This window comes from Lycium barbarum, chromosome 3 (genome assembly GCF_019175385.1).
Source record: "Lycium barbarum isolate Lr01 chromosome 3, ASM1917538v2, whole genome shotgun sequence".
Classification (NCBI taxonomy): domain Eukaryota; kingdom Viridiplantae; phylum Streptophyta; class Magnoliopsida; order Solanales; family Solanaceae; genus Lycium; species Lycium barbarum.
The window spans coordinates 107,589,735-107,617,596 of NC_083339.1; the positions used below are offsets into that span (position 1 = coordinate 107,589,735).

Here is a 27,862-nt window from a genome sequence, read left to right on the forward strand (position 1 = left end):
AAAAGAGTTGTAACATCAAGTTAGAATATGAAAAAATAGAATGGAGTCGGGAAGATACTTGTACAAAATAAAATTAACATAAAGAAGTCAACAACAAAATATGCTATTACAAACTAATAAATTACAATTGCACTCGACGAGTTTTCATCCCTTGAAATGTTTTTATAATACACTCATTAGAAACATCTTTAAATACTTTTTTTTTCCACATAAGGCACTATGCAACCATCTAAGAATTCATCGTCCATTCGATTCCGCAAGTCATTCTTAATAAACTTCATCGCAGAAAAAACTCTTTCAACTGTTGCAGTGGCAACTGGTAGAAGCAAAGCAAACTTCACCAAAAGGAATACAAGAGAATAGTTTAAATGCTTCTTTGTCTCAACTAACTTTCTTGAAAGTTCCCCAAGTCCACCTAAATTGGAGAACCTTTTGTCAATATCACGAACATCAATAATGTAATTAGCAAGTTGATTCTCAAGGGCCCTCATGCTAAATCCATCAAATTCATCAGGATATAATTCAGCCATTCTCACTATTTTTGTTATGTCAAAACTAGAAAATGAATCAATTGGATTCAAGCAAGCTACTCCATTAAGCAAATCACTAGTCACCTCATTGAAACGCTCATTGAGTTCTTGTAGCTGCCAATCAATAATTTTATAAAACAAATCCACACGATAATGATGCAAAGTAGTGTAATCAACTACTTTACGTCGTGATCTTCCAGAGTTAGCATATGGATCATCATAATTAGGCAATGAAATTTTATGCTTGATACAAAAAATTTCTACCTTTTCTTTAAGTGAATCCCATCCAGAATGCTTTTCTAAGAGAGAATCCCATTCATTATCTCTTAAAGCTTGCAACCTTCTCTTGCAAACCTTAACAAGAATCATGGCATTTGCAATATCTTGTTCCTTTTTTTGTAATGACACATTAAGATCATATGTGATTCCTAAAACATCAGTCATCAAATGCAACAAGAAAACAGTCTCAAATGTTTGACAACTTCTAAGAAATCCCGAGGCACTAGCTCTTTCATCCGGAGTACTTGCATTTACAACAAGAGCATCAAGTACATCAACAATAGAGGCAAAGTTACTAATAAAGTTTCCAAACGACTTGTAGTGAGATCCCCAACGAGTATCACCGGCTTTAATAAGGCCAAGTTCTTGATTCAGGCCTCTACCCGTTTCTAGCTCACCGATATCTAATGCTTCCCGGAGTTTTTGTTTTTGAGATTCTCGAAATCCATCCACACGTTTAAAAGAAGCTCCCAACACATTCAAAACATTTGAAACCAAGAGTACAAGTTCTCCCACTTGAACACACTTTTTAGAAACCGCAACAAGAGTTAGTTGAAGTTGATGAGCAAAACAATGAACGGAATGAGCCGATCTACTTTCTTGTTTGATCAACGTTTTAAGATCACCAAGCTCACCTTGCATATTGCTTGCCCCATCATAACATTGCCCCCGTACATAAGACAAAGTTAAAGAATGGTGAGCGAGTACATCCACAATTGCTTTCTTTAGAGATAACGCACTAGTATCTTTAACATGAACAAGTCCAATAAATGCCTCCATCACAAATCCCCTTTTATCAACATATCGTAAACAAATAGCCATTTGCTCTTTGCGTGACACATCTCTAGATTCATCAACCAATAGAGCAAAGTAGTCACCATTTAAGTCCTCTATTATAGCCTTAATTGTTTCAATCTTACAAGCACTCACAATATCTTTCTGGATATCATGAGAAGTCATTTTATTATTTTTTGGAGCTTTTCCTAACACATAAGGTTGAATTTGATCACATTTATCTGCGTACCATGAAAGAACTTTAAGAAAATTACCTTTGTTCAATGACAATTCACTCTCATCATGACCGCGAAGTGCCAAACCTTGATTCAAGAGAAGTCGTACCACATCGATTGAAGCATTTAAGCGAACCCAATATTCATGCTTACCTTTATCATCCAACTTGTAAAATGCAGCCTGAATGGATTGTTCTTCTCGCATTAGATCTTCACACATTCTTTTTGATTGATTATGAACACTATTTGGTGGACCAACGTGCAATAGCAAGCTATCCTTTCTATACCAATTTTTAAACCCTTTAGTCGAAAATACATTACCACCACCTTGATGAATGCTTTCACCTTGAAACAAATAACAAGGCAAACAATAAGCTGCATCTGCACTTGTACTATATTCCAACCAATCAGGAAATTCATCAAACCATTTAGAAACAAAACGACGTGGTATTCCAGAAATATCAGTTTTAGGAAACTTATGATCCTTAGGTTGGCAAGGACCTTTTTTAATGTATGCCCTCCTTACCTCATCACGAATGTTTGGATGATAATCCAAAATTCGAGTTCTTTCGGTCGGGTCAGCCTTTAGATCATTTACATCAAATTCTTGTCTCTGAGAAGAGTGAGACGATGGTATTTCTGCTTGGTTGGCATTTTCATCTCGGCCTAGTTGATTTTGATTCTGAGAAGAGTGAGACACCAAACTTTTTTTTGGTACTTTCTGAAAATATTTCTCCATTCAAACTGAAATAACAGTCAAATGCGATGCACTTATTAGAAATCAGTCATACAAATTACTCGCTGAATATGTAAAGAAATTAAAAAAACACAAAAATTGCAGTTGGTACATCTAACACAGTACACTTCTACAATTGAAGATAGGTCCTAACTACATAATTTTTCTTGCCATCAGCCCATCACCTAGAAATAAAAAAAAAATCTCTACTGAAAAAGTAGCAATATATGAAAATCCCTAATTTTTATTCCCATCACCTAGAAATAAAAAATAAAAAAAAATAGGTCCTAACACTTTGCACTTACTCTCATCCTCGTCATCTCTGTTACTGGAAGTTGATATTAGACAATTCAAGAGACAAAAGTACAACAAAATTTACATGCTCTCAATGATGTTATTTACTTACATCTATTAACTGGCGTTATGGTTGCGGACCTTGCGGTGATATTTGATAGCGGTGATCGGTGGTGCAGGTGATTTTTTGATGGAGTAAGACTGTAAGAGAAGGCAGAGCCGCAGAGAGAGAGGCTGGCAGTGGTGGGAAAGATAAATAAAGGGGATTTTTTAGTTTATGAGGAAAATAGGTGTTTTTGGTAGAAAATAGAATTTTGACTGTTAATACAAAATAAGGTGGCTTTGCTGGAACATAAAAGAAAAAGATGCCAAACGTAACTTTTTTTTATTTTAAAAGAAAAAGTCATCACTTTTTAAAAGCTGTAAGAAAAAGTAACCACTTTTTTAAAGTTATAAGAAAAAGTCACTACTTTTTAAAAGTAGTGGACTTGTATTGAAATAGACTATTACTTTCTCTAATGCAAAAATAAAAAAAATTGTGCCACAATCGGGATTCGAACTCATGTTCTCAGCGATAATTTGCACACCCTTAACCGCTAGCCTATCCTTCATTTCTATGTCAAGGTTGTTCATTACTAATATATATCCACAAAGTTCTATATTTAACATAGGCACTCGACAATTTTTTCCGACGAAGGGTGTTCATATGACCACCCTTCGTTGGCTTTGGCTCCGCCCCTGTGTATATGGGTTATATGTTCATGTTAGTTTAGGCTGATCTAGTTACATGTTGATTCGTCATTAGCTTTGCTTATAGTTAGTTTAGTAGTTCGTACCTGCTTAGTTGTTAGTTTAGTTCAAATTTAGTTTAATTCAGTTATTCGCCTGTTTAAGCATGTTTCTTTATCTTAAATAAGTAGTAGAAATGTTTACCCAAACTACTGTTTCTTCTGTTGGTCAGATATGATTTTAATGTGACGACATGTCGTTGGAGTAGCCAAGTCAGTAGTGTATACAATATGTTCTAAGTGTTTTGTTAAATTAGTTTGATTAGTTAGCCACTATTATCGTGTCCATCATGTTCCGTTTGGGTTAGTACAAACTAAATGTCTCCTACTTGAATATGTGCTATGTTGACTCTCAGTATGTCATAGTTTAGCCTAATCCTTGTCATAAACTCTGGCCAATCAAAATGATGGTAAGTCTTGTGTTTCGGTTGGAATTTGGTTTGAATCAGTGGGATGTTTAAAATGGTTCAATCTAGTCTATAAGTTGTTTCGATTGAGTCCTGTTTGATTGTGTGTCATGATCATACCTATGAACTCATTGGGTAATCTGTGAAATCTGTTGAGGTCTCTGATCATCTTTGTCCTCTAATAACCATGGTTTGATGAATAGTTTAAGTATATTGCACTCAAGTATGTTATGTTTATGGTAAATGTTCAAGTTTGGAAAATATATGATTAAGTCTACATGCTTTGCCCAAATCTCATTGTGGTAGTGTAGTCTTGCCATGAATCTTGTTTAAGCTTATATCCAAACTCTGCTTTCTTAAGACATTATTGAGTCAAAAACCAACCTTCTGGTGAGATTATAGTAAAATAAAGTCTCAGGTGTGACCATTATGTTCTTGACCCAAATGATTTGTTACTCTTTCTTTTAAGAATGAAGTATGCCATGTAATGAAATATTTTAGAGAAGCATGACCTTTAAGCTTCACTCTTTTGTCTCGTTATTCTTAAGTCTTCAAACAACAGATTGATGTGCTTTGTTTGGCTCAAATAGGTTAAAATTTTAACCGACAAATACCTCTTTGTTTGAGTAATGTATAGGCAGGAATAATTTTTGCTTTTCAGAATGAATATCTAGTCTTGTTTGATAATGGCAACTAGGCTTGGGTTAATTTAAACAAGAATGTGCAGCAGGTGTTCCTTAGTTCATTTTGCTGTAGTTGTTTTATGAAAGCTCATCATCTTGGTACAATCCCTTTGCGTTGGATATGATTGCCCGTTATTTTTCATGTGTTCAGATGAAATAATAGAACCATTTAGATCACCTAGTTAATCTCAGTTTGGTCAGTGCAATCCTTTTCTTTCCTCTCTTTTCCTATTGTGCAGATCTTTAATGTATATTCATGATTATGCGTTCATGTATGTTAGTAATTTCAAGATTTTCTTTTTTTTAGATGTCATTAGAATGAGAATTTTCATTTGTGTTGTCTACATTAAAATCATTACTCTATAATCGATTTTTTTTATTTGGAAAAAAACATGGCCTAGGATTTCTGCTTCACCGTTGTAAAAAAGCACGAGACTATATGTGTTTCTGCTATCCATATTAGGAGACACATCAGTACTCTTTCTTTGCTTTATAAAAGAATATAGATAGCTTGCGGGAAAAACGTTTGTATGTAGTATGCAGTCTACATCTTTAGGAGAAAATACATCCTCATTAACGTGTTATGTAGAATATTTTGCTGAACCTATTTCAGTATACAAGAGAGACTATATCCTTTAGAACTCTCGAGCAATGTATTATTTCTATAGTCAGCCTTGTAAACGAGGGTAGGATAATTGTATGAAATCTTTCCAATATTAACCTTCTATATATCCTTATGAATGTGTATACACTGAATATACTCAAATATACATAGTATATACATAATCCCCTGGTCTGCTTTAAATCTACATTGTACATGTTTAGTCGTATTTATTGGTTTAGTACTAATCCTTTTCTTTCGTTTTTATGCATGACTATCGCATATGAGTCCCTCGGACTCGTCTTCTTCCTCATTCAACGATGGGCTAAAGCCCAGCGAAACTCTCTTATCGAGTCAGCCCCCCATCAATCCTGTCCGCAGCAAAGAAAAAATAGAAGACAAAATTGTGGGCCAAAGCCCAATGAACGGGAACAGACCGCAACAGCAACATATAAAATTTATTGGGCCAAAGCCTAATAGCATGAATAGTGCGCAGCAGTTGGGCCTTGAAAATGGGCCAGATCATTCAGTTTTCTTCCCCTCTATCTTATTTTATTGTTGTATATTTTTTATTTGCTTTGTATGACTAACCTTATCTTATTTTATTTTCTTAACCTAGATGAATCCTAATGAATTAGTAGGTTTAGTTTAGTAATGGGTAGTTAGTTTAAGGAAGACTAACAATCAATTCCATAAGTTTTATTCTCTTCTTTTCATGTTAAAACTATCTATAATGTCTAATACCTATTTTATTTGGAATAATTGATTTGCAAAATGGCATGATTATATATTTTAAGCAAAGGGAATCATATTTTATTCTTACTATCATATACATTTCAAAACGTCACTAATACACAAATATCAACTCAAGTATATTTTATAAACATTGTTTCTAAGATTTATCCAATTATATATATTTTTTGGCCGAGCATAGTCAAATAAGTTAGTAAAAAGAGAAAGAAAGCTCACATCTTTTGCATTCTATTTATAAAATAAGTCTAGATTTTCTACACCACCATATTCATATAATGTAATTTTATCCTAAGTTTAAATTGGCCAGGACTTCTCTTAAAAGCTTCTATTTATATGCGAATCATTATATTTTTCAAGTCTCATTTTCAAATAACATTATTATTTAAAGCTTAGCAATATTCATAGTTTATTTTAAATAACATTCGAAGTCTCTTTTTTTGTAGAAATTATTCTACAAGTCTTGTTTTAAAATAGCATTTTTATTTAAAGCCTTAGCATATTTTTTAAATCTTATTTTAAACAACGTTATTATATTTTTCTTTAAAACCTTAGTAGTATCATAAGCCACTTTCTTAAATTTAAGCACCTCATTTAACCTTAATTAATTAACCTAAGTTTGGCCGGATAACCGTAGTTAACGGATTCTAAAGGATGCCTAACCCCTTCTCTTTAGGATAAGAAAGAACCCTTACCTAGAATCACACTGATTAAGCAGACTATTAACGGAGGTTTAGTTAGCTTTACCTTAGTTAATAAATTAGGTGTCCTAATTCACCATTAAATTAATTAGATGGCGACTCCTTAAAATAAGCAAAAATAGGAATCACCAATATGTTGTACTCTAATTTAACCCGGTTAAAATGGGGTATAACAGACCCTACCGCTAGTAATTTCATCTCCGCCACCTACGCTCCACCACTACCTCGATGAGTTTTCTGATAGAACTAGATCTAGCAAGGATAGATCTAGATCTAGGTAATTTCTGGCCAGATCTAGCTCAGGCGATCGGTGGTGAAATAAGTGTTGACACCCAATTTTGTTCCGCCTCTCCTCCGAAATACCTATTTACGCTTCTAAATTTTTTTTTTGCAACTTTAAAAACAAAAATAATAATAATATAGCTGTTATTATTATTATTATTATTATTATTATTATTATTATTATTATTATTATTATTATTATTATTCTCAATTTTTATCATTTCGTCATTTTACCAGCTTATGCACACGCATTGCATTTGTCTTCGCGTAATTTAATAATAGCATTTACTTACTGTTGAATTTCAAATATATTATCGCACGGCTATTACGACGTCATTTTATTTTCATCTAAATACTAATAAACACATACTTTATATTAGGGGATATTTTAGCACACTCAGTATATGATTAATTTAAAATGAGTTTCGTATGTAAATTTAGAAGCCAAACTATTTCTTCCATCCAACCCAATATTTTAAAACAACCAGCCCAAATCAGTTAACCCATTATTTTCATCCGCCCAATCCACATTTTCAGCCAATTCAGCCAAAAATAAAATTGACCCAGTCCATTAACCCACAACCCGGCCCAATTCGCATTAAACAAAGGAAACCTAAAAGGGTTTCCCTCATTTCCCTCATCTTCATCAGCCGCCTCCCCCCACTCCCTTCTCTCTCCTTTCTCCTCTTTCCCGCCCCCTTTCTCCCTCTCTCCCGCTCCTCTTCCCCCCACTTCTTTCTGTCCCCCACTTTTCCCTGTTCCCCGCTCCCCTCTCTCTTTCTTCGTCACGAATAGGAAAACCCTATAAATAATCTGCGAGTTGAGTCATTTAGGGAGATCTGGAACCGAAGGAGTTTTCGATTCAAAAAATTCCCCAAGAAACTGAGGTTTTTCGAGTCGCAAGAAATCCCCCATAGACGACATTAATTCTTTTAGCCGTATTGTTCGATATCGAGTCAAAATCCACACCATTTTGTTCTGTTTTTCCCTTGGCATCTGTTTGGATTCGAAGGGTATACAAATTCGAGGTTTTTAGTGTTTCGAAGTAGATTTGAAGTGTTCGAGGTAGATCGGGAACCTCGAATCCTTGTTCGCTACACCCCAAAAAGGTCGGTAATCCTCCACTTCTCCTTTTTGCTTCAGTTCTGTTCCATGTGAATTTATGTAGTTAGATTGGTGTAGTTTAGTTGGTTCTAATGTGGTACATTTGGATTGATGTTAAATATTTGCTTACCTTAGCTTTGGAGAAGTACGAGGATAATCATTGTATGTTGAAATACTGGGTTTGAAATTTCCATAAGTATTTGATTTTCAGTTCAATGCAGCCCCTTTAAGTTGATGAATGTTCATGAAAAAAAAAAACTCAAGTTAAATATGCCAAATCAATGTTATTTTCCTCTCCTTGTAATTTAGTTAAGAAGTCGAGTGTTAGATTCTACTATTTGCACTTATTCTTTGAATATTTATCAGCATGTTTCCCTTTTCCAGTGTGCTTTGAATTATACACCATTATTTGATGTATAGTGTATATGTTGTATTTCAAGCTATGTATGAATCAGGTGTATTTTAAAAGAAAGAAATATATTTTGGGTTCTGATTAGTTAAGAATATAAGGAGTTCAAAAATTAGGCATCAATCTTTTGGATTATAAGCATGAGTAAGGTCTGTTGCTCACTCTTAAATGATCTCAAACCAGTTAGCTACTTTGAAAGATAATCATCTTATTTCGTAATCCTCGGCAGCCCATTAGTGTTGTGTACACTTAACAAATCCTTAAAGAATGTGGTAACCCCTTCTATTTAGTTTCTGCCATCGTTTGAGGGATAGTTAGGTGCTCTTTCTTCCCAATTTACTCTTATGTGATGTTGCATACCTATCTCTGATTGAGATGGTCCCGTTTTGGAAAGCGTGTACCTTTTAAGTTACCAAAGCATTCTGCCCAGTTGTTTTGACCTTAGAATAGGAAAGGTGTTAAATAAAGTAGAGGGTGTCCATGTGAACTTGTGTCAAGAATCTGCTGTTCTGTTTGTGCTTGACAAATGGACTTATTGTGTCTTTTCTTGCTTTCATCGTTTATTTAAACGTTCTTAAAATCTTTGATATCCTTAACATGTTAGAACTATGTAATGAGCTTGTTAAACTAAAAGTAGGAGAAGAGTCAAGACACAATCATCCCTTTTCCTATTTATATTGTGATCTAAGCATGCCCTTAGAGGTGTTGAGGTGACTTGATATGAAACACATTATTTAGATAAGTGAGTCTAGTGAGGCATTCAGAACAGGTTTTTTTTTTTTTTTTTTTTTGTGGTCTGTCTAGATATTTTTGGATCTTGCTGTCTTTTAAACCAATCCTAGAATAGGAAATGTTCAACTAAGCCATTCCTTTTAAGCTATTTGATGAAGTTGAGGTGGTTCATTCCGTTGTTTGATGTTTAAATGATCTTGTTGTGATAACTAGCATTGGGAACATTCTTTGTTTGTTAGCCATGAAACTAGATTTATATAACTCCTACCTGTTTATATTCAAAGAATTAGTAAAGCTCGTGTTTTAGTTTATTTGTTTTCCAAGGTGTTGAACAGGCTAATTCACTTCATATTTGTGATTTTTTCAGAATAATAGTAAAGTCAGAATCTGTTGCTACCTATTATTACTTACTGTTGTGGCATTTTTCTGGTTTGTTGCACCTTAAAGTGCTCTCAAAGATATATTCAACTTGAGGCCAGTTTGTTCACCTTTTTTTAAATTTAGTTCCCATTGATAAGTGTCATTTTTTTTGTGATTACTGAAAATTGACTGGCTTTGTAATAACCTAAAAAACACAAGGACTGCAAGTTTCTTCTGATCTGCAAAGGTTGCCCTTCTTTTATTCTCAAAATTTTCTAGTCTTTCATTTTAGGCAAGTAAACATGTTTCAAGACCCTCAGTATTTATTTCTCCTTTGGTGCACTTCTAATAGGAGCTGCTGCTCCATTGCAGCTTTATAAATTAACCGACTTCCACTATATTTTTTGCAACTTACTTAGTATTGGGAAATCTGTTAGACGTTAAACTTGATTGCCATTGTGAGGCACATAATTTCCTTTATTTTCTTTCCTTCGTTAATGTTGAATGAGTATCCTACTCAAATGTTTCTAAGAGGCTTGTGAGAGTTGCTGGTTATTTCGCTTTCGCTAGAATTAGACTGAACTATTTTTCTTGACTCGCCATTTTTTTTTTACCTATTTGCAAATCTTGAAGCAAGTTATTACATTTTCAAGGAATAGAACATCTTGTTTGACTCTTTCTTATTAAAATTCTTTGAATTTTTATGCTAATCTTATTTCCCTTTCTTTTACATGTACACATCGCAGCAAACGGAGTCTTAATTCGGGACTTTATCAAAACAAAGTCTCAAGATGAGACTCGGCACACCCGCCATAGAGTCATCTCGTTCCGCAATTCTTAAATCACATCGGACAGGCGAAACTCGCTAGACGACGCCTATTCCATAATATTTTATTCTTTTTTTTTTCTCTCCCCTTTTCTTATCATTCATTTTCTTTCGCCCATTTTTTATGATTGCTAATTTTGTCTGTGTTTTGGATTGTGCGTGGTTTGAAATTAGGTGCAGAACTTATGATTCACGTAGGACTATAAAGGGTAGTTTTTTTTTTTTTTTTTTTTTCTCATTTTGGGGATTACAGCTCTGAATATTAAGTATTTATTTTACTATAAAGAGTGCAACACCTATTTTGTAAAGACTAAAAAAAAAGAAAAAAAAGGGAATGATCGGTTAAGATAGTTTGTTAACTTGGCCCTATTCTAAATGCTGAAGCAATTGTTCTAGTGAAATAAATCAAGGTCACCTCTTAACGAGTATATTCCCTCTAAGTTTATTTAATTTAATGTTAAGTCAGCAACTTTTGTTTCAAAAATGATTGGATAACATTTCGAATGGTTAACTATCTTTTAGAAATTATGGAGGCTTAAATCATTTTAGTATCCTTGGCCATCAGAAAATCCCAGCAAGTTGTAGGACTTTTTTTTTATGTTTGATTTTCAGTAAAGTTCAAATTGGACGAATATCGTGCATGTAACGGTATTTTACACTTGTTAATTTATAAGTTAATTTTCTTAAATACGTATAGAGTATCTAAGAGCTATTTTTCATAAATATATAGATTTTCAATAATTAATTTAAGTTTGGCCGGTTAACCGTAGTTAACGGATTCTAAAGGATGCCTAACCCCTTTTCTTTAGGATAATATAGAATCCTTACCTAGAATCACACTGATTAAATAGACTATTAATGGAGGTTTAGTTTTAACTTTACCTTAGTTAACATTTAGGTGTCCTAATTCACCGTTAAATTAATTAGGTAGCGACTCCTTAAAATAAATAAATAGGAATCACCAATATGTTGTACTTTAATTTAACCCGTTTAAAATGGGGTATAACAATAAGCTGACTCGCTGCACTGGCACGACGACAGTGGCGAAGGTTGGGAAGCGCAACAAGGAGGGGTATGGTGCTCAGGCGGTCGGTGGTGGAAGAAGTTGACTCATCGACGATTAGGAACATGGTGAACACGGTGGCGGAGGTTCGGAAGCACAGCAGGGAGGGGTACGATGCTTAGGCGGTCGGAGAAAAAGTCTGGGTCATTTTTTGTAAAGAATATGGGTTTTGATAGCATTGTTACCCTAATTAACGTAGGGTGTAATTATCTCTTAATAAAAGCCTATAAAAGAGTTGCTCCTTTTGTCCCAAATTATCAAATATTTTTCCCTTTTTGAGATTCGAACGACATGAATTTTGACCAACATTTTAAGATATATTTTTTTTTACTAAATTGATATGAGAAAAATTGTAATTTATAGTTCTTGGCATGTAGTTTCCAAATATACAAATTTTAATCTTGAGGTATTGAGTTAATCTCATCCAGTTTATCTTTAAATTTTAGTCAAATTGACTCTCAAAAAATGAAAAGTATCAGATAAATTTTACACTCGCTTTTAAAATTTTTCTCCATTCCTACCAAGTTATGACTCGTAAAATTACCATTCGGGTATCTGAGTAATTTACTATTTTGTGCTAGAACTGTCGGTGAAAATTAGGGCAGATGGTCAATTTTTGGACGGTAATATTTAGTGCTATTTGAAATTTGATTGAGCAGTAGTCATTTTTTAGGTGAAAATAAAATTTGACCACAAATTTAAATTTTCCTAGTTAAAACATGGAAGGAGGGTGCTGAAGTTTGAAACTTTGGCAAGTGAAACTCCAACACGATCGTGAAGTTTCAAAGAGTTTCAAACACGCAATTCAAAGTCCGAAAAGAACTTAGGAATTTGAATCCATATCAGTTCACTTTTAGATAATTACCATTCATGAAATTACCTCATTATTATCTCAAGTGCCACCTGTATATGAAATTTTCTCATGAGTAGGGGTAAGGTTTGTGTACATCCTATCCTCCCCAGACTTATTTGTGAGATTACACTGCATAAGTTGTTGTTGCATTAGGCACCACCATGAAATTACCCCTTATTTTTTCAGATACCATCCATAAAATTATTCCATTATAATTTTCTTTGTATTTTTGGACCGTACAATTGTATATACTATATATCCATAAAATTTTACTTGCGTTTGTGAGAGAAACACCATGGATTTTTCAAAATGGCATAACTGGAGCTCTAGAAAATTTTGTTAAAATAAAAAATGAGAAAAATAAAACTCCAGGAAATGATCTTTGAGTTTGAAATGGTGCAAAACGGAAGGATAGATTTTTTTTTCTTGAGTTTAAAATGATGCAGGTGAAACTCCAGAAAAATTTCAAAATGGTGCAAGTGAAACTCCAAGAAAATTTCATGAAAATGTCTTGAAGTTTGATTATGTTTGAGTTTCACATGTAAAAAATTCGAACTCCAACATCATTTTGTGTTTTTGTGCAAATTTTATTTTTGTATTAAAATTATCAAAATATTGAATAATTTTGAAATAGTGATTAAATGTTAATTAGCGGTCTGAAAAACGACTATGTCCTTTCGTTGATTTTCTTAAATACAATACTTGCATTAGGAAAACAAAAATTGTTCACTAATTTTCTCAAATGCCTTTTGTCTTTGTGAGGCAACCGTTGTTTTGTACTTTTTATTTTTTTTGGTAAAAATTGCAAATTTGATTGAAGTGCTATATAACCAGAAGAATGGGAACTACTGCTTTCGAACTACTTTACATCGTGGTCTAACATTTGGATATAATTTCTTCTATAAATTTTCTAAAGTTTTCAATTGAACTTGTATGAATTCAGCTTACATACAACTTTCGACTGTGATCTAAAGAATATTAATAATTTTTTTTTTTTTACAGATAGTCCAATTTCTTCTATAACTTTAACCATCGTAAAGTTCCACATCTAGCTTGTGTTAATTCAATTTTAGAGACAACTTTAGACGCGATCTAGAATTTGCTCATAAATATTTTACTTACCTCTTTGTGTTTGGAGTAGGTTTAAAATAGTCTCTTGATACTCATGAGTAGTTTTAGTCCTTTAAAATGTCAAAAATAAGTATTTTTTTTGTCTCCGTCAAATATTTATCAACCTCTTGCTATTATTCTATATATTTAAAGAAAAATATGAAAAAGAAAATATTAGGTAGACACACTAGAAAAGTTCAACAAATTCATAACTGCATGATATAATCCTACATGGCACATTTCATCTAAAGATTTACATCCAAAGCCAAGTTATGGAACTTCAAGCTCTACAAGCGGCATGGATGATAAGGATAGCATTGAAAGCCTTTGTAGTCTCCTACAAGCCACACAAGATAGCTTATGATGTGTGGAAGGTGGCTTGAGAGTTGATTGAAGAAGAAACTACTAGAAAGGGGACCAAATGCGCAAGTGGCTAGAAGTGCAAGAAGGGTATAAACGCAAAATGGCCAAACGTGCAAACAGGGGCATTTCTGCAAATTGGCTACACTTGCAAATTTGGATAAGATCGGGAGTTGGCTATTTGTGCAAGGAAGAAACATTTCGGATTTCAAGTCAACATTCCAACTAGCCAAACTAGACCCTTGCCTCATTAATGACATTTTTGTAATAACTTAGTCTTTTTTAGTCTAGGAGTATAAATACTAGACTTAGACATTTCATTTACTTAGATTATGTTGAATTGAGATAAATACTCTAATGTGAGTGATAGTTTGTTTGGTAGAATTAGTATAGTGCTAATCTAGTGATTAGTGTTTAGTGATAGTTGATTATTGTGGATTCCATTGTTGGCTATTGAACTCTTTTTCCATTGATTTCATATGAGAGTTGGTCATTTGTGGATTCATTTGATTGACTCTTAAATTGAATTCAACTAGTATAGGTTTGTTAGTAGGAATCGATCAGGAGGATTTGGGTTTAATATATCTAGATTTGCCTATAATCTCTTTACTAATTGGGTCTTGCTTCTGTCCCTCTTCTTCTCATCCCAAATTCTTCACCTCTCATCCCTTGATTTCTTCGTTATCTTTATTTCCGCGTATTTGTTATTTGAATCCGTGTCTTCCACAAACCGGATGTTGTCACTGCAGCAATAGAAATCATCCTAAACACCTAAAATAGACAAAAATAGTAAAAATTACACGTTAAGCAATAGCATAAACTACACCTATACTTGTGTTGTCATTAAATCTTATTTTTCACATTTTTCTGTTAAAATCCACCAAACAAAGTGTTGGTACTAAATAATAAAGGAGTGCAAAAGTGCTAACTCATGATAAACTTAAAAGGATCAAAATAAATGTAGATACAAGGACCAAATTTAAACCTATCCTCTAAACACAAGGACCAGTTTGTCGGCTTCTCAAGTGGAAAAGCGCCATTGGAGTTGTTTTTCTGGTTTCCAGTTTCTACCTCTTGGAAAGGAGAAGGAGCTCCAGCTTCTGCAGATTGAACGAAGAAGAGGGGAAGAACCTCGTTGTGACTGTTAATCGCCATGCACGCTCTAATTCGCAAGTCGGCTGCTCAGCTACGAGCAAACTCCCAATTCATCCACATTTCAACATCTACAGCTCCGTCAATCAAAGAGACCGGACTTTACGGCTATCATCATTTGAAAACTCCCAAAGGCTTTCAACGATTCGTCGACGATGCTATTGAAAGGTAAGCATTAACAAACAGATAGCATCTTCTTCTTCTTTAACTTTTGCTCGGTCAATTAGATTGCTTCGGAGTTGAATGAGTTTCTGTTTCAAGTGTTTGATTAGCAAAATATTCACATGCTTAATAGGTCAGAAGAACTTGTGAAGTATATATCTGGCATGCCGTCATCTCCTGAAATTATCCGAGCAATGGATGAGATTTCTGATACTGTAAGTTTGGGTTTTTGTGGTCTAATTGAACAAGACAAGTACTAGTTGAACTTGGTTAAAACGCGACGCAATAACTGACCTATTTAATTTAATAGGTGTGCTCAGTAATTGATTCAGCTGAATTGTGCAGACATACTCATCCAGACAGGTACGTGAACTAGGATTTACATAAACTATAGATCAATATCTACAGTTTCCCATCTTATTTTCATTTGCTTTGACTACTTACATACCTTTTAGGGAGTTTGTTGATGAGGCAGGCAAGGCATCCCTAAGAGTAAATGAGTTTTTACACGTAAGGTTCCTGAAATTTGATTGGCTTTATTAGTTTGTTTTCGCCTGGCTCGTTATATCAATATTTGTGTTTACACCGACTGTTGTGTTGGACCTAAACTGCTTCAAATGCCAGAAATTAAATAGTTGAAGTTATTTAATGGTAATTATTTTTATGTCACCTGACTGTCTCATTTGGTGTATGCTCCTTGATACACTTTATGATCTTTGTCTCTTCTCACACTGATGGTTGCCAATAATTAGAACAAACCTTTAGTAGACTCCTCAAGTTTGAGTTAATGTGGATTCGGTTATTTATGGATAGTAATCTATTCATATCCAGTAAGCATCATTATGATGTACCTCCCTATGTGTGGTATTGCACTGATTATCTTTTGCAGACGTGATGAAACTGTAAAGATAACTTGTCTTTGCCAAATTAGCAACAAAAGCCATGAATTTAAGAATTAGGTTAATGCCGAGTGGACCCACAAGGGTGGCTCAGTTGGTTGATCATGGGGCTTTCATAATGGAGGTCTCAGGTTCGAAACCCTTTGCCTACAATAGCAGGGGATTTGCCTCCTGGGTTGAGCTCGTCGCACCAGGCTTGCCTAGTACGGGTTATCTCTTCTGTGTGGTTTGTGGGCTATTGCACAGGAGCGGGGTTTACCCTGTACGCACCCGAAGGGTGGCGGCTGCTGGTTCCCTTGTCATAAAAATAAATAAATTAATACCTAGTGGAAAAAGAAGGTAAAAGTATATCCACCGTCATGTACAATCAGTTCACTAGACTAATGAAATACAAGGTAGTCTTATATTCTGGCCAGGGGGACTGGGAAGGGAGGGGGAATCAAAATTGTCTCCAAGTTGGCTTTCTTCACTTGATTAATGAAAATACTTTTATAAGTTAGTCCTATACTCTAAAAATAACTTGCCACTAATGGATTTACTTCGAGATGCAGTTGCTTTGGAAGATTCTCAGTGCAATGGTTTATTGACTCTTTTGCTCCTTGGCATGTAGTACCTTAATACAAACCATAGTATATACAAGGCAGTAATAAAATCAGAAAAAGACAGCAATTCACTCACACATGAAGCGAAAAGGGCAGCCCGCTTTCTACGAATGGACTTGGAGAAGGGTGGAATCCATCTTTGCTCTGGTATTTGACTTCGTACAACTGTTGTTTTTCTTGGTAAATCATTTCTGTTGCACTAATTTAAGAACCTTGATGGCTTCACAGAAAAACGGGATCGAGCTAATGAGCTTTCCATTGACATTATTCAGTTGTGTAGAGAGTAAGTGATAACCATCTCCTTGTTAGTTTTCCTGGAATTTTGTTAAATGATGGAACTTTTTGATGTTTTCTATAATTTTCGTGTTGTTGTTAAAAGAGATCACATGATCATTGTAGGTCTAGAAGCTGGTTTTGTATTTGAAATAGGATTTACCTACTATTTCTTGTCCTTTTGTGTACTGATCTTTTTATATCAATTATTATTTGAATCATGGCTTTATCCTTCAAATTAAGTGGACTTTCACCATGGAACATTTGAATTGTGACTATATGTTCGATTCAGTCTACTGAAGGTAGAAAATGACCATCTTCGTCTTTAGAAATTAAATTTAATTTTCGGGGATGATTGTTAAATTAACTCATAATCCTTAGGAAAGGATTATATTCAGTTCTTCACAGGTCCGTAGTTGAGTTTAAGTAGGCACCCATATAGATCAAATGCAATTTTTTTTCGAGATGATTTACAGAAGCAGCATTTGGAGAAGTTAAGAATTGGTGTTTGACTGAGATTTGTTTTGTTTCTTTTTAATTAATGTTTTCTTCAATTCGTTTGTAAAAAAGCTTGTTTCTTTCGGGCTGAGTCTATGCATCTAAATGCTGAAAATTCTGCTTAAATTTGCATAAGTAGAATTGAGAAATAGGTTTTCAGTATTTTGCTTGTCAACTATGAACTCTTGAGTAATATCTTTGAGGGCCTCTAGCTCGTGCAGGGTTAGAAGGAGCTGTTCATATCCTCCCTTAATTTCCTCTTCCTTAACAACAGTCCAGTTTTTCTTCTCTGTTCATCTTAAGTCGCAGTTATGGGACCAATGACGTAGTCTTTGCAATCTCACCTTCGGGTTATCTACATTTTTTGCAAGATGGAACTGGACTCTATTCAGTTCTTAATTTCACTTTGACTATTGTTTATAGCATAATGTATCAAGTTGCCTTCAATGTTTCTAGTGTATCAAGTTGCCTTCAATGTTTCTAGTTCCACATAACTGGATGAATGCTCATTTTTTCCTTTTTTGTCAGGTATAATGAAAATATCATTACTGACCCAGGCCATGTGAATATATTTCCAGCGTCTAAGATCCCTAAAAGATTGCACCACCTTGTCAGCCCTATCTATCGTAACCTGTCGGGTGCATCTAAGGGATCTCTGGGGTCAAGAGATAACATGAAAGAACAAGGATTTCGCTTAGCAACTGAGTCAAGTACTCTGCAAGGCTTTCTTCAATGTGTACCAGATGCTGGGGTAACATTGAGCAACCTCTGATTTCTGTTAGTTATAACTTAGCCCTGTTCAGAAAATTTCCAAATGGTCTTTAGAGTAATCAATATTATGCTTATTGTATCAGTGTAGCAACTTCTTCCCTATTCACTCTCTCTCCTAGTGTTAGGAAACTAAAGCATTAGAAGCTCAAGGTAAACTTCTTACATTGACATAGATAAGCATAGACGAGAGTGCAAGAGTAAACATAATATCTATTACAATCATTTAATGGGTTTATGTATGGGAGGTCTTGACTACTGAATATAAGGTTTAGGGTTAGGGCAAGGAAAAGAGAAGACCACCAAATAAAAGAAAACAAATGATTGTGGCACCAATTCATGAATTGTGCATAATTTTTTGGACTTGGGAAATTGGAGAACTGAAAACAAGTGGATGATCCTTTGCTTCATCAATCACGAATACTTCAAGAATCACAAATTCTTTCCCTCTGTTTCTACTAAGTACAAGTACCTAGTTATTTATTTCCTCACATAAACACCTTTTTATGTCCAAAAGACTCCATCTAAATCTCTCTAAACTTTACCTTATCAAAAAAAAAATCTCTTTATGCATTGACAAGTCAAGAAGAGACTTAAACATTTTATATTTCTCTCAAGTGTTTTTACTTTATTTGTTGTCTTCATAAGGTTTTGCTCAACTATGGATGGAAAAAAGAAAAGAGCTTTTATCGTTCAATGACCGAATGATTTAGTGTATTTTTGTCATGATCTTCTCCAGGTCAGGAAGGTGGCATATGTCCAAGGAAATTCTGTTCCACAAGCAAACCTCGAGGTTCTTGATAAACTTATTGCAACTAGACACGAGTTTGCACAGGTTGTTATGTGAACACTTTTGGTCTAGCATTGTATTTTGTTTTTGTTGAATTGTGATGTTCCTATCAAAAGAATTGTATGGTGTTCTCATCAAAAAGTTCAAACTATTAAAGAAGTGGTACTTCTAATTACTTAGTTCTATAACACGCCTTCCCATGCCTGATTCTATTTTTGGGGTCAAGCATGTGGAAATATTTTTGTTTATCGGTAGCAACAGGGCTCCTACACAGAACCTCTGCATGTTTTCTATGTTAAATTTGTGACCATATTTAAAAGTTAAATTTGTTAGAGAAGGGACACTTTTCATTATCTATTAGTTCTGAGACATTGTGTGAAATAAGAGAGGAAAGTTGATTTGATGACAATGATATACAAGATACACTTATTTATCGGTGTGAGATGCGTTACAGAAAAGATGATCTGATGATAATGAAATACAAGACACACCTATTTAATGGTTTGAGATACATTCTACATACCTGCATTGTATATTTAATCGATGAGCGGCTAACTTAATATTAACACGTAATGTTGCTACATTCGAACACGCACCTCAACTCATGGTAGAGAAAATCAAGTTGAGTTGATTATTTTGAAAACATGTAAAACAAATAGTCCAAATTGTTGTTGAGAAGTTTGCAGCGAAATCGGTAAAAAATTCATCATCGCAGAATCTCGTTGGAAAAGTTTTTAGTCGTTGGAATCTAACTGGAAAGCTACAGCTGGAATAGTGGCTGAAAAGAGGTGCACCACTGGAAAACTCACTGGAAAAGAGATATAGTGCTGTTGAACCGGTCACTCCAAAGAGGCATGGTGTTGCTGGGGCAGCCAGACTGGCAGTATAAGGTTGTCCGCTAGTAGACAGAAGCTCCTTTAGTCTCTACCAAGATCGTAGAGGTTCTGATGCCATGTGAGAAATAAGAAAATAAAGAAGATGACCTAACGATAATGGAATACAAGACACACCTATTTATAGATGTGAGATACAATCCACATCTTATATTCAGTTCATTTAAAACTAACTTTTACCAAAAATATTCTAACATGTCTCAGTTTCATCACACTGTAGTTTTGCATTTTTGTGAATACAGTTGATCTGGACTTCAAAATAGAATCTCAAATTATGCTGAGCGGTGACGGGTGGTCCTTTAACCTCACCTTTTCCAAGTATAGGGGTTAAGTCAGGGATATTATTTTCACTTGTATCTGTGAGTTGGTATGTACATAGGTAAAGGCCTTTATGGATATTTCATCATAATTCTAGAAAAAAGAAGACCATGGGAACATGGTGCACAAAAGTACTATTGGAGTAGAAGATATCTGGACCTTTCTTCTATAGTTTCCCTAGGAGCATAAGAAGATATGTGGTAAAACATCTTGTCAGAATCTAAATAAGAAAGTACGAAAACTATTTTGGACAGAGATTGTAACTTGTGATTGGTATATGCTGAATTTATACTTTCCTGATTTGGTCAATCATTATTCAGTACTTTTTCTCCTTCTCATTATTCACTATGACTTCCACTTGTGCATGTATCAAAGATGTTTTAGATTCATCCCCCCCCCCCCCCCCCCCCCCCCCCCCACACACACACACACACACACACACACAAAAACCAATATATATAAAGAAGAGAGAATGTTGTCAATACTAATATGCTTTATCCTCTTAACTTGCAGCTTACGGGGTATAAGTCTTATGCTGAATTTGCTCTACATTCTACTATGGCTGCATCTCCTGAAGTGGTCTTATCCTTTTTGCTTGAGATGAGCAAAGTGGTCAGACCCAAGGCTGATCAGGTATGTTCTGGAAGTAGATTTTACTTATATGAATGAAACACTGATTATGTTACTCTGCTGGGGCTCTTTCAAGCTCTTCTAAATGTTCATATTCTTAAATAGGAGTTTGAGGCGATTCAGAATTTCAAGAGAGAGAATAGTGGTGATCCCAGAGGGGAGTTGGAGCCCTGGGATGAGGCATACTTCACGTGGCTGATGAAGTCTGCAACATACAAGTTGGACTCCTTGGTAATGAGTGAAGCCTAACCGTTTTTCTATTATCTTTGCTTCTTCTTTGAGCTTTTATGATCAAGTTGTATCGGATACTCTTTCTTACTCTGCATTCTTGTGTTCGCGTCTCCATAGATACCACAACATACCCAGTGAAATCCCACAAAGTGGGTTCTAAGGATAACTTATAATTTATTTGCTGATAACTAATCAGGGACGCAAAGTCATTGATTAAATTGAACTAAAGATGAAATAATAAACATGTTTTCCCGGGCATTGAGGTAGTTACATAGCCTTTAAAAAGGACGTTTCTCCATCGTTGTATTTGCGGCTTGGTTTACTGGAGTCCTGTTTTGTTTGTTGGAACAATCCTTTGGATTGATGATGTGAGTTCAGAGAAAACATGAAATTTTTAATGGCTGTGAAATACATAGACAATTTGAAGTTGACCTTTCTATCAGCAATTTACTTTTTCAACTGAATTCTACAACCTATCCCATAGCTCTTTGCCTTTTGAACTTCTCATCCACCTGTTCTGTCATATCGACAAGAAGAAGTGATTATTGCAATTCACTGCACTGGCAGAATTTCTATACACTATGAAAAGAGCCTTGATAAGCCTTCATGCTATACCAAGGAAAAGAAAAACAAAAAAGTGAAGAATTTCTACCAGTGTACCCATGTAGACCTTTCCTATTTATAAGTACTCAAAGAATTCTGATTCAACTAATATATGAATTGCTGAATGCTGCTCTCATGAAGGCTTTTACATGCTCTTAAGGTTTTTTCCATTTTTGACAGAACTGTTCTTGTCTATCATTGCAGGTTATTGCATCATATTTCCCTTTACCGCAGTGTATTGAGGGTTTGAAGGTTTTGGTTGAGTCGCTCTTTGGTGTGACATTTCACAAAGTACCCCTTGCACCTGGTGAATCATGGCATCCTGATGTGATGAAGATAGTGCTACATCATCCTACTGAGGCAAGTCTAATATTCTAGAAATAGTGGCTGTCTCTTGTTATATGGTAAGACATGTCATCTCAACTATGAGATTACTGGATTCCCAGTTCCCACCTCTTGTAAAGAATTCTTTTTCATTTTCTTTCTTTCTTTATTTTAGCTTTTCCCTTTTGAGTTGATAAATTAGGTGTGCTAAGGGGAACTATCGTTCTTGATTGTTATTTTCTAATGCTATTTCTTTACTGACCAACCTATCAGTATATTGACATGAATCATTTTCATTCTTTCCGATATTGACCTGTGGACGGCAAAAATGGACTAGTGGTAAAAAATTGGAATGTTGGCAGATGTAACATAATCTTACTTTTCTTGTTTTTGTTGAGTTGATCCATTCTAATATCCTGGTGTGCTTTTGGCTCTTCCATTAATGTCCATTTAGTGGTAGTCTTAACATCCATCCACTTGAACTAGTTTATAATACGTGTTTTCAGGGAGACCTGGGGTACTTATACCTCGATTTAAAATCAAGAAAAGGTAAATATCCCATTTGTGCTCATTTCGCTATCCGAGGAGGGCGTCGAGTTTCTGAGACAGAATACCAACTTCCTGTATGTAAGAGCATTATTCTCTTTTTCTTCATTTCAGTTTTTCATAAAATGCTATGCCTTTTGTTTCTTGTCTCTGTTTAGCAACTGGTGATAGTAACTTGTAAGTTTCAGGAATACAGAACCACCAGGAAATGTTCTGTTGATCAGTCATCCGGTATTAACATTGACTTTTTAAACTACCTGTTTAGATTGGGTATGATGTGGGCATTGGTACTAATCTTTCACAGTTCCCTGGAAATTGATAAAACTTAAGTCTGCTTGCACCTAGCTAGCTTAAATCTGGACAATAATTTTGAAGGTCACCCCAATAAGTTTATTATAGTTCCTCATCAAATTTTGTTTATTATAGTTTATGGCTTTATGCTAATAGACCTAAAAAGTTTCTTAAAATTAAATGCTTACTTATACTTGCAAGTTGCAGATTCTGTGATTTACGCCTTCTGTCCCAATTTATATGATTAGTCTGCCCCAAAAAAGAATGATACCTTTATGTATTTACTAACAATTCAGCCGCACAAATATCTGTGACTTGTTTTAGACCACAAGTTCTAAAAGTATTTCTTTCTTTCTTAAACTCTGTACCCAGTCAAACTGCATCACATAAAATGGGACGGAGGGAATATTATTTAAATGTGTTTTTAAAGGTCATCCGGAGAAATTTTTAGTTTATGCTAATAAAAACTTGTCCTAAATAAAATGTTTGTTCATACTTGTAAGTTTTTAGGTTTCGATGATCTCAGGGTATACATATTATTTTTTGAAATGGTAAAGGTATTATTAATAAAAGGTACCAAGATGGTACAGAAAGTACAGGACTCAAGACAGATAAGAAGCTACTGGACTACACCAAAGATGCAACTACTATCTTCCTTCTAACATCTCTAAAAATTCTATATGCTGCTCCATACTTCCAATTTGCCTGCTATTACACCAGCAAAAAAGATTTTGCAAACAATTGTTCTTAATTCTAAGATAAAGGCTTTTTTGTCCTTCAAAACAAGCTCTATGCCGTTCCAACCATAGGGTCCAAAAAATGCATAGTGGAATAGTGATCCAGATTTTTTTCAAGTTTTTTGAATTCCTATCCCTGCCAGCACTCCAGCAGACCCCTTATGCTATCAGGCATTGCCCAAGAAACACCACCAGATACTTAGGAATAAATCCAGCATTGCCTGGACCATTTACATTGGAGAAATAAGGTTCTATTGATTCCTGATCTCTTCACACAAATAACACCTGCTAACAAGAGAGGAACCTCTTTTGTGGAGATTATCCTGAGCCAAGCAAGCTTCCCAGGCTGCAATCCAACCAAGCATGCCACTTTGATGGGAACTTTAGTCTTCCAATTTATCTTCCATGGCCAATTAAGTTCCCAACAGCCTGATTACCTCATCAAAATTCTGGAACAGTTATTAACTGAGAACTTTTTATCCTTGCTAGCTGCCCATATCAAGGAGTACCTTCTGTTCTGATCAGTAACTGAATCTAGCTGCTGCAACATCTGACAGAAACCATCCAGTGCCCTGTCATTCAGGTTTCTTCTAAAATATACTTGCCAGCCTGAAGTTGAATGCAATTCAGCTATATTACCACCCTTTTTGATGGAGCATCCGTATAATACTGGATATTTGATATTTAGGCTTTCATTCCCTGTCCAGATATTTGGCCAGAACCTAATTGTTTCACCTTTTCCCACGTCCATTTTATTATGTGAGTGACACATCCCACAACCTGCTAATGTTTATCCAAATCCATCCTTTCGAATGTGAGTTTATGGGGAAAGGCCTCCAATCTTCTCTTTTACCATAGACAGCTTCAATTATCTTCTTCCAGAATGCTTCATCTTCTGAACTATATTTCCACAACCACTTGAAAAGCAAACTCTTGTTGTGCAGCTTCAGATTTCTTACTCCCAATCCTCCCCCATTGTCCCTCCTAACCTTCTCCCATTTAACCAGAAGAAACTTTCTGTTTTCGGTATTCCCTTCCCATAAGAACTGATTCCTTAAATGCATAATATCATGCTAGAGTTTAGTTTAAGCTCACTGCTTCATGGATATTCTGTGGATCGTTGCAGTATTTCCATTTTATTTTACCTAGTTATTGACAATTATCTGTGCTTGTTAACTCATAGGTCGTAGCGCTTGTTTGCAATTTCTCCGGGTCAAGTTTGGCTCCGGTGAGGCTTAACCACTTTGAAGTAGAAACACTTTTCCATGAGTTTGGGCATGCTCTACATTCATTGCTTTCAAGAACGGTACTAATTTTATTCTGCTTCTATTTGCTAGTGGTTTTTACTTTTGCTTTGAAATCGTTATCGAGTTCACTTGGTGGCTGTCTATCTGCGCAGGAATACCAACACTTTTCTGGTACGAGGGTGGTTCTTGATTTTGCTGAAACGCCTTCAAACCTATTTGAGTGAGCCAAATGCAGAATCTTTGATCTATACTTTTAATCAGTGATATGAAGAGATGTTTAGACACACACTGCTCATATGATTGTCTGCTGTTTATTTACCTTTTTCTTTCTTGTAATATCGTCGTCATTAGATTTGGCACAAAATGGAAAAGTCTTACAATCCTAGTTTCAGGTTCAATTCACCACTATATGTGGTGTACACACTATTTATTCTATGTTCAGGATGAATGCTGCATGCGCATGTTAGTGCTGTCTTATCAGTTATTACTAAAGTTTTGGCACTCTTGTTGATCCATAGGTCCTATGCCTGGGATTATCGAGTGTTAAAGACATTTGCTAAACACTACTCAACCGGTGATATCATTCCCAAAGAACTTGTAGAATCAATGGTGGGAGCTAAAAAGATGTTTGCTGCAACTGAATTGCAACGGCAGGTATGTTTTATGGACCCCTTCTAGTTAACTCTGTTGATAAGCATTTCTTCAGTTCAACTTTTAGAAAACTTGAGGCAAGAACTTTGACCTATGCAGCCTTTCCATTTATTCAGATCTTCTATGCAATAGTTGACCAAATACTCTTCGGAGAGCAGCCATCCACGGGGAGAGATACAATAACAATTGTTGCAGATTTAAAAAGACAACATACAAGTTGGTCGCATGTGGAGGGAACACATTGGCATACCCGATTCAGTCACCTTACAAACTATGGTGCAGGTATCAGAGCGCTATATGACTATAGTTAATTGACTCATGTTTGTGATAGTTGCCTCTATATGTGAGAGAATGTTGCACTATTATTTATCTGATATACCATCTTCACACCTACTGTTTGGCAATTCGGACATAATTCAATAGAAATGCATGATTCATAGTTGGTGGTCCAATCTGGACTTTTTCTTTATCAACTTTATACTAAGATCTCAAGTGTCTTTCTTGACAAGTGAATTAAGTGATAGTTTTTTGCTTGTTAGATGTGCCCTTCCTCTATAATCTGTTATACGATTCTCAGAACTTGATGGTAGTGAGAGACGGTGACGCCAGTGGAAATTTTGGCAAGATGGTATGGAGGGTGTTATTTCTGTTTTTGCCTGTTCTTCTTAGTGAGTGGTTAGATCATTTATTCTCCTTCTTTTTTTTTTTTTTTATGTCAATTCTTCATTCTTAGTTTCTTAAGAGACTTCTGCAATCATATCGAAAAGGGGATTCATCGATGAACCTAATTATTGAGATGCCACAACGACTACGAATATAATTTGTTTTGTAGTCAAATGATGTGTCTTAGCGAGTGGTTAGATCATGCATTCTCCTTTTTTTATGTCAATTCTTCATTCTTAGTTTCTTAGAGACTTCTGCAATCATATCGAAAAGAGGATTCATCGATGAACCAAAATCTTGAGATGCCACGACGACTAAGAATATAATTTGTTTTGTAGTCAAATGATGTGTCTTAGCGAGTGGTTAGATCATGCATTCTCCTTTTTTTATGTCAATTCTTCATTCTTAGTTTCTTAGAGACTTCTGCAATCATATCGAAAAGGGGATTCATCGATGAACCAAAATATTGAGATGCCACGACGACTACGCATATAATTTGTTTTGTAGTCAAATGATGTGTCATAAAGGGTGTTTATCCTCGTAAAGGCGATATTTGATGTAGATGTAATAGCAGATGCAAGAAATATCTATTCCGTAACATCCGACCTTTTTATTTTCAACTTGTTCTAGTTGTAGAGTTCTGTTCTTAAAGCAGTACATGTAGAAGGTTTGAGTTTAGAGAGTAATAGACAATGACATTTTTCAGAAGATAGAGCAACATTTGTATTAGATACTTGTGAAGATTTTCTGTCTTCATGGTTATTTGGTTTATTTCTTTTTCTTTTTGATAGATATTGTTATTTGGAATGTTTGGTTCTGAATCTCTGGGTTTTGTCGGTTCTTTTGTGAGAATGATAACAGTAGGATTTTGTCAGTTCTAGCGTAACTTAGATCCATTGTATATTAAATTCTGCACATTGCACTTGCTAAGAAATGGAGCAATATCTTTTCCCTTACTTGCGCAGGTTATTATAGCTACCTGTATGCGAAATGTTTTGCCACGAGTATCTGGCAAAGGATGTGCCAAGAGGATCCTTTGTCATTGGACACTGGTTCGGTTTTAAGAACAAAATTCTTGCAGCATGGAGGAGCCAAAGATCCAGCTGATATACTAAATGATCTTGTGGGGAGTGGCATTGTAAGGAGTTGCAATGGGGGTATAATACCGGACATTACAAGCCTTTGTGAGGAAATGGAACTCTTGAAATGCTAGCAAAAGGAGTTCTAACCCCGCATTGAGAAAAAGTATTCTCTCCCCTGCTAAATCATGGCGAGGCCAAGTATCTGTGCACGCAGATTGCGGCCCACCATTGAAGAGTTGGAATTGATTTAAGATGAGGCTTCCCATCATAACAGCAACTAAATAGTGCTGATCTGAAGAGATTTCATCACGGCCAAGCAAGCAAATTAAAGTATTTTCGAGCACGTCATTCTGAAGTTAGCGTTCAGAGAAAACATCTCATGGCCAGGCTATTTATTGAGCAATTCTTCAAAGAAACTAATTGTGTTCATCATTTTTTTTTTCTTAATTTGAATAATGTATATTCCAATAAAACAGAAGAGATGTAATGGTTCTAGGAATATATCAATGTGTGAAATGAATTTTGACCGAGGAAAGGTTGTTTGGTTGATTGCAAACTTGAGTTTTCCTCTTACATTTCGCAGCATCTCCTGTAATATCAGTAGATAAAATACCGCTACTGATT

The 27,862-nt window shown here is 35.1% G+C and overlaps 2 protein-coding genes across 4 annotated transcripts; one reads left to right on the forward strand and one right to left on the reverse strand.

The window, feature by feature from the left end:
- Positions 1-188: 188 nt before the first annotated feature.
- LOC132631103 (uncharacterized) lies at positions 189-2,558 on the reverse strand. The gene has a single exon (XM_060346703.1). It carries the CDS (start codon positions 2,556-2,558, stop codon positions 189-191), a length of 2,370 nt encoding a protein of 789 aa, XP_060202686.1.
- Positions 2,559-7,730: 5,172 nt separating this feature from the next.
- Positions 7,731-27,794, forward strand: LOC132631748 (mitochondrial intermediate peptidase, mitochondrial). Of its 3 annotated transcripts, none has more exons than XM_060347445.1 (18): positions 7,736-8,170; positions 14,826-15,198; positions 15,326-15,407; positions 15,503-15,555; positions 15,648-15,702; positions 16,702-16,840; positions 16,922-16,976; positions 17,993-18,215; positions 18,972-19,067; positions 20,747-20,866; positions 20,969-21,094; positions 21,902-22,061; positions 22,532-22,644; positions 24,779-24,901; positions 24,995-25,062; positions 25,361-25,496; positions 25,610-25,775; positions 27,122-27,794. In XM_060347445.1, exons 2-18 carry the CDS (start codon positions 15,032-15,034, stop codon positions 27,367-27,369), a joined length of 2,130 nt encoding a protein of 709 aa, XP_060203428.1. In that variant the 5' UTR covers positions 7,736-8,170; positions 14,826-15,031; the 3' UTR covers positions 27,370-27,794. The 3 variants fall into 3 exon arrangements, with proteins under 3 accessions (XP_060203429.1, XP_060203428.1, XP_060203427.1); XM_060347444.1 differs by having other exon boundaries at positions 14,843-15,198; XM_060347446.1 differs by lacking the exon at positions 27,122-27,794 and having other exon boundaries at positions 7,731-8,170; positions 14,843-15,198; positions 25,593-25,761.
- The last annotated feature ends 68 nt before the right edge of the window (positions 27,795-27,862 follow it).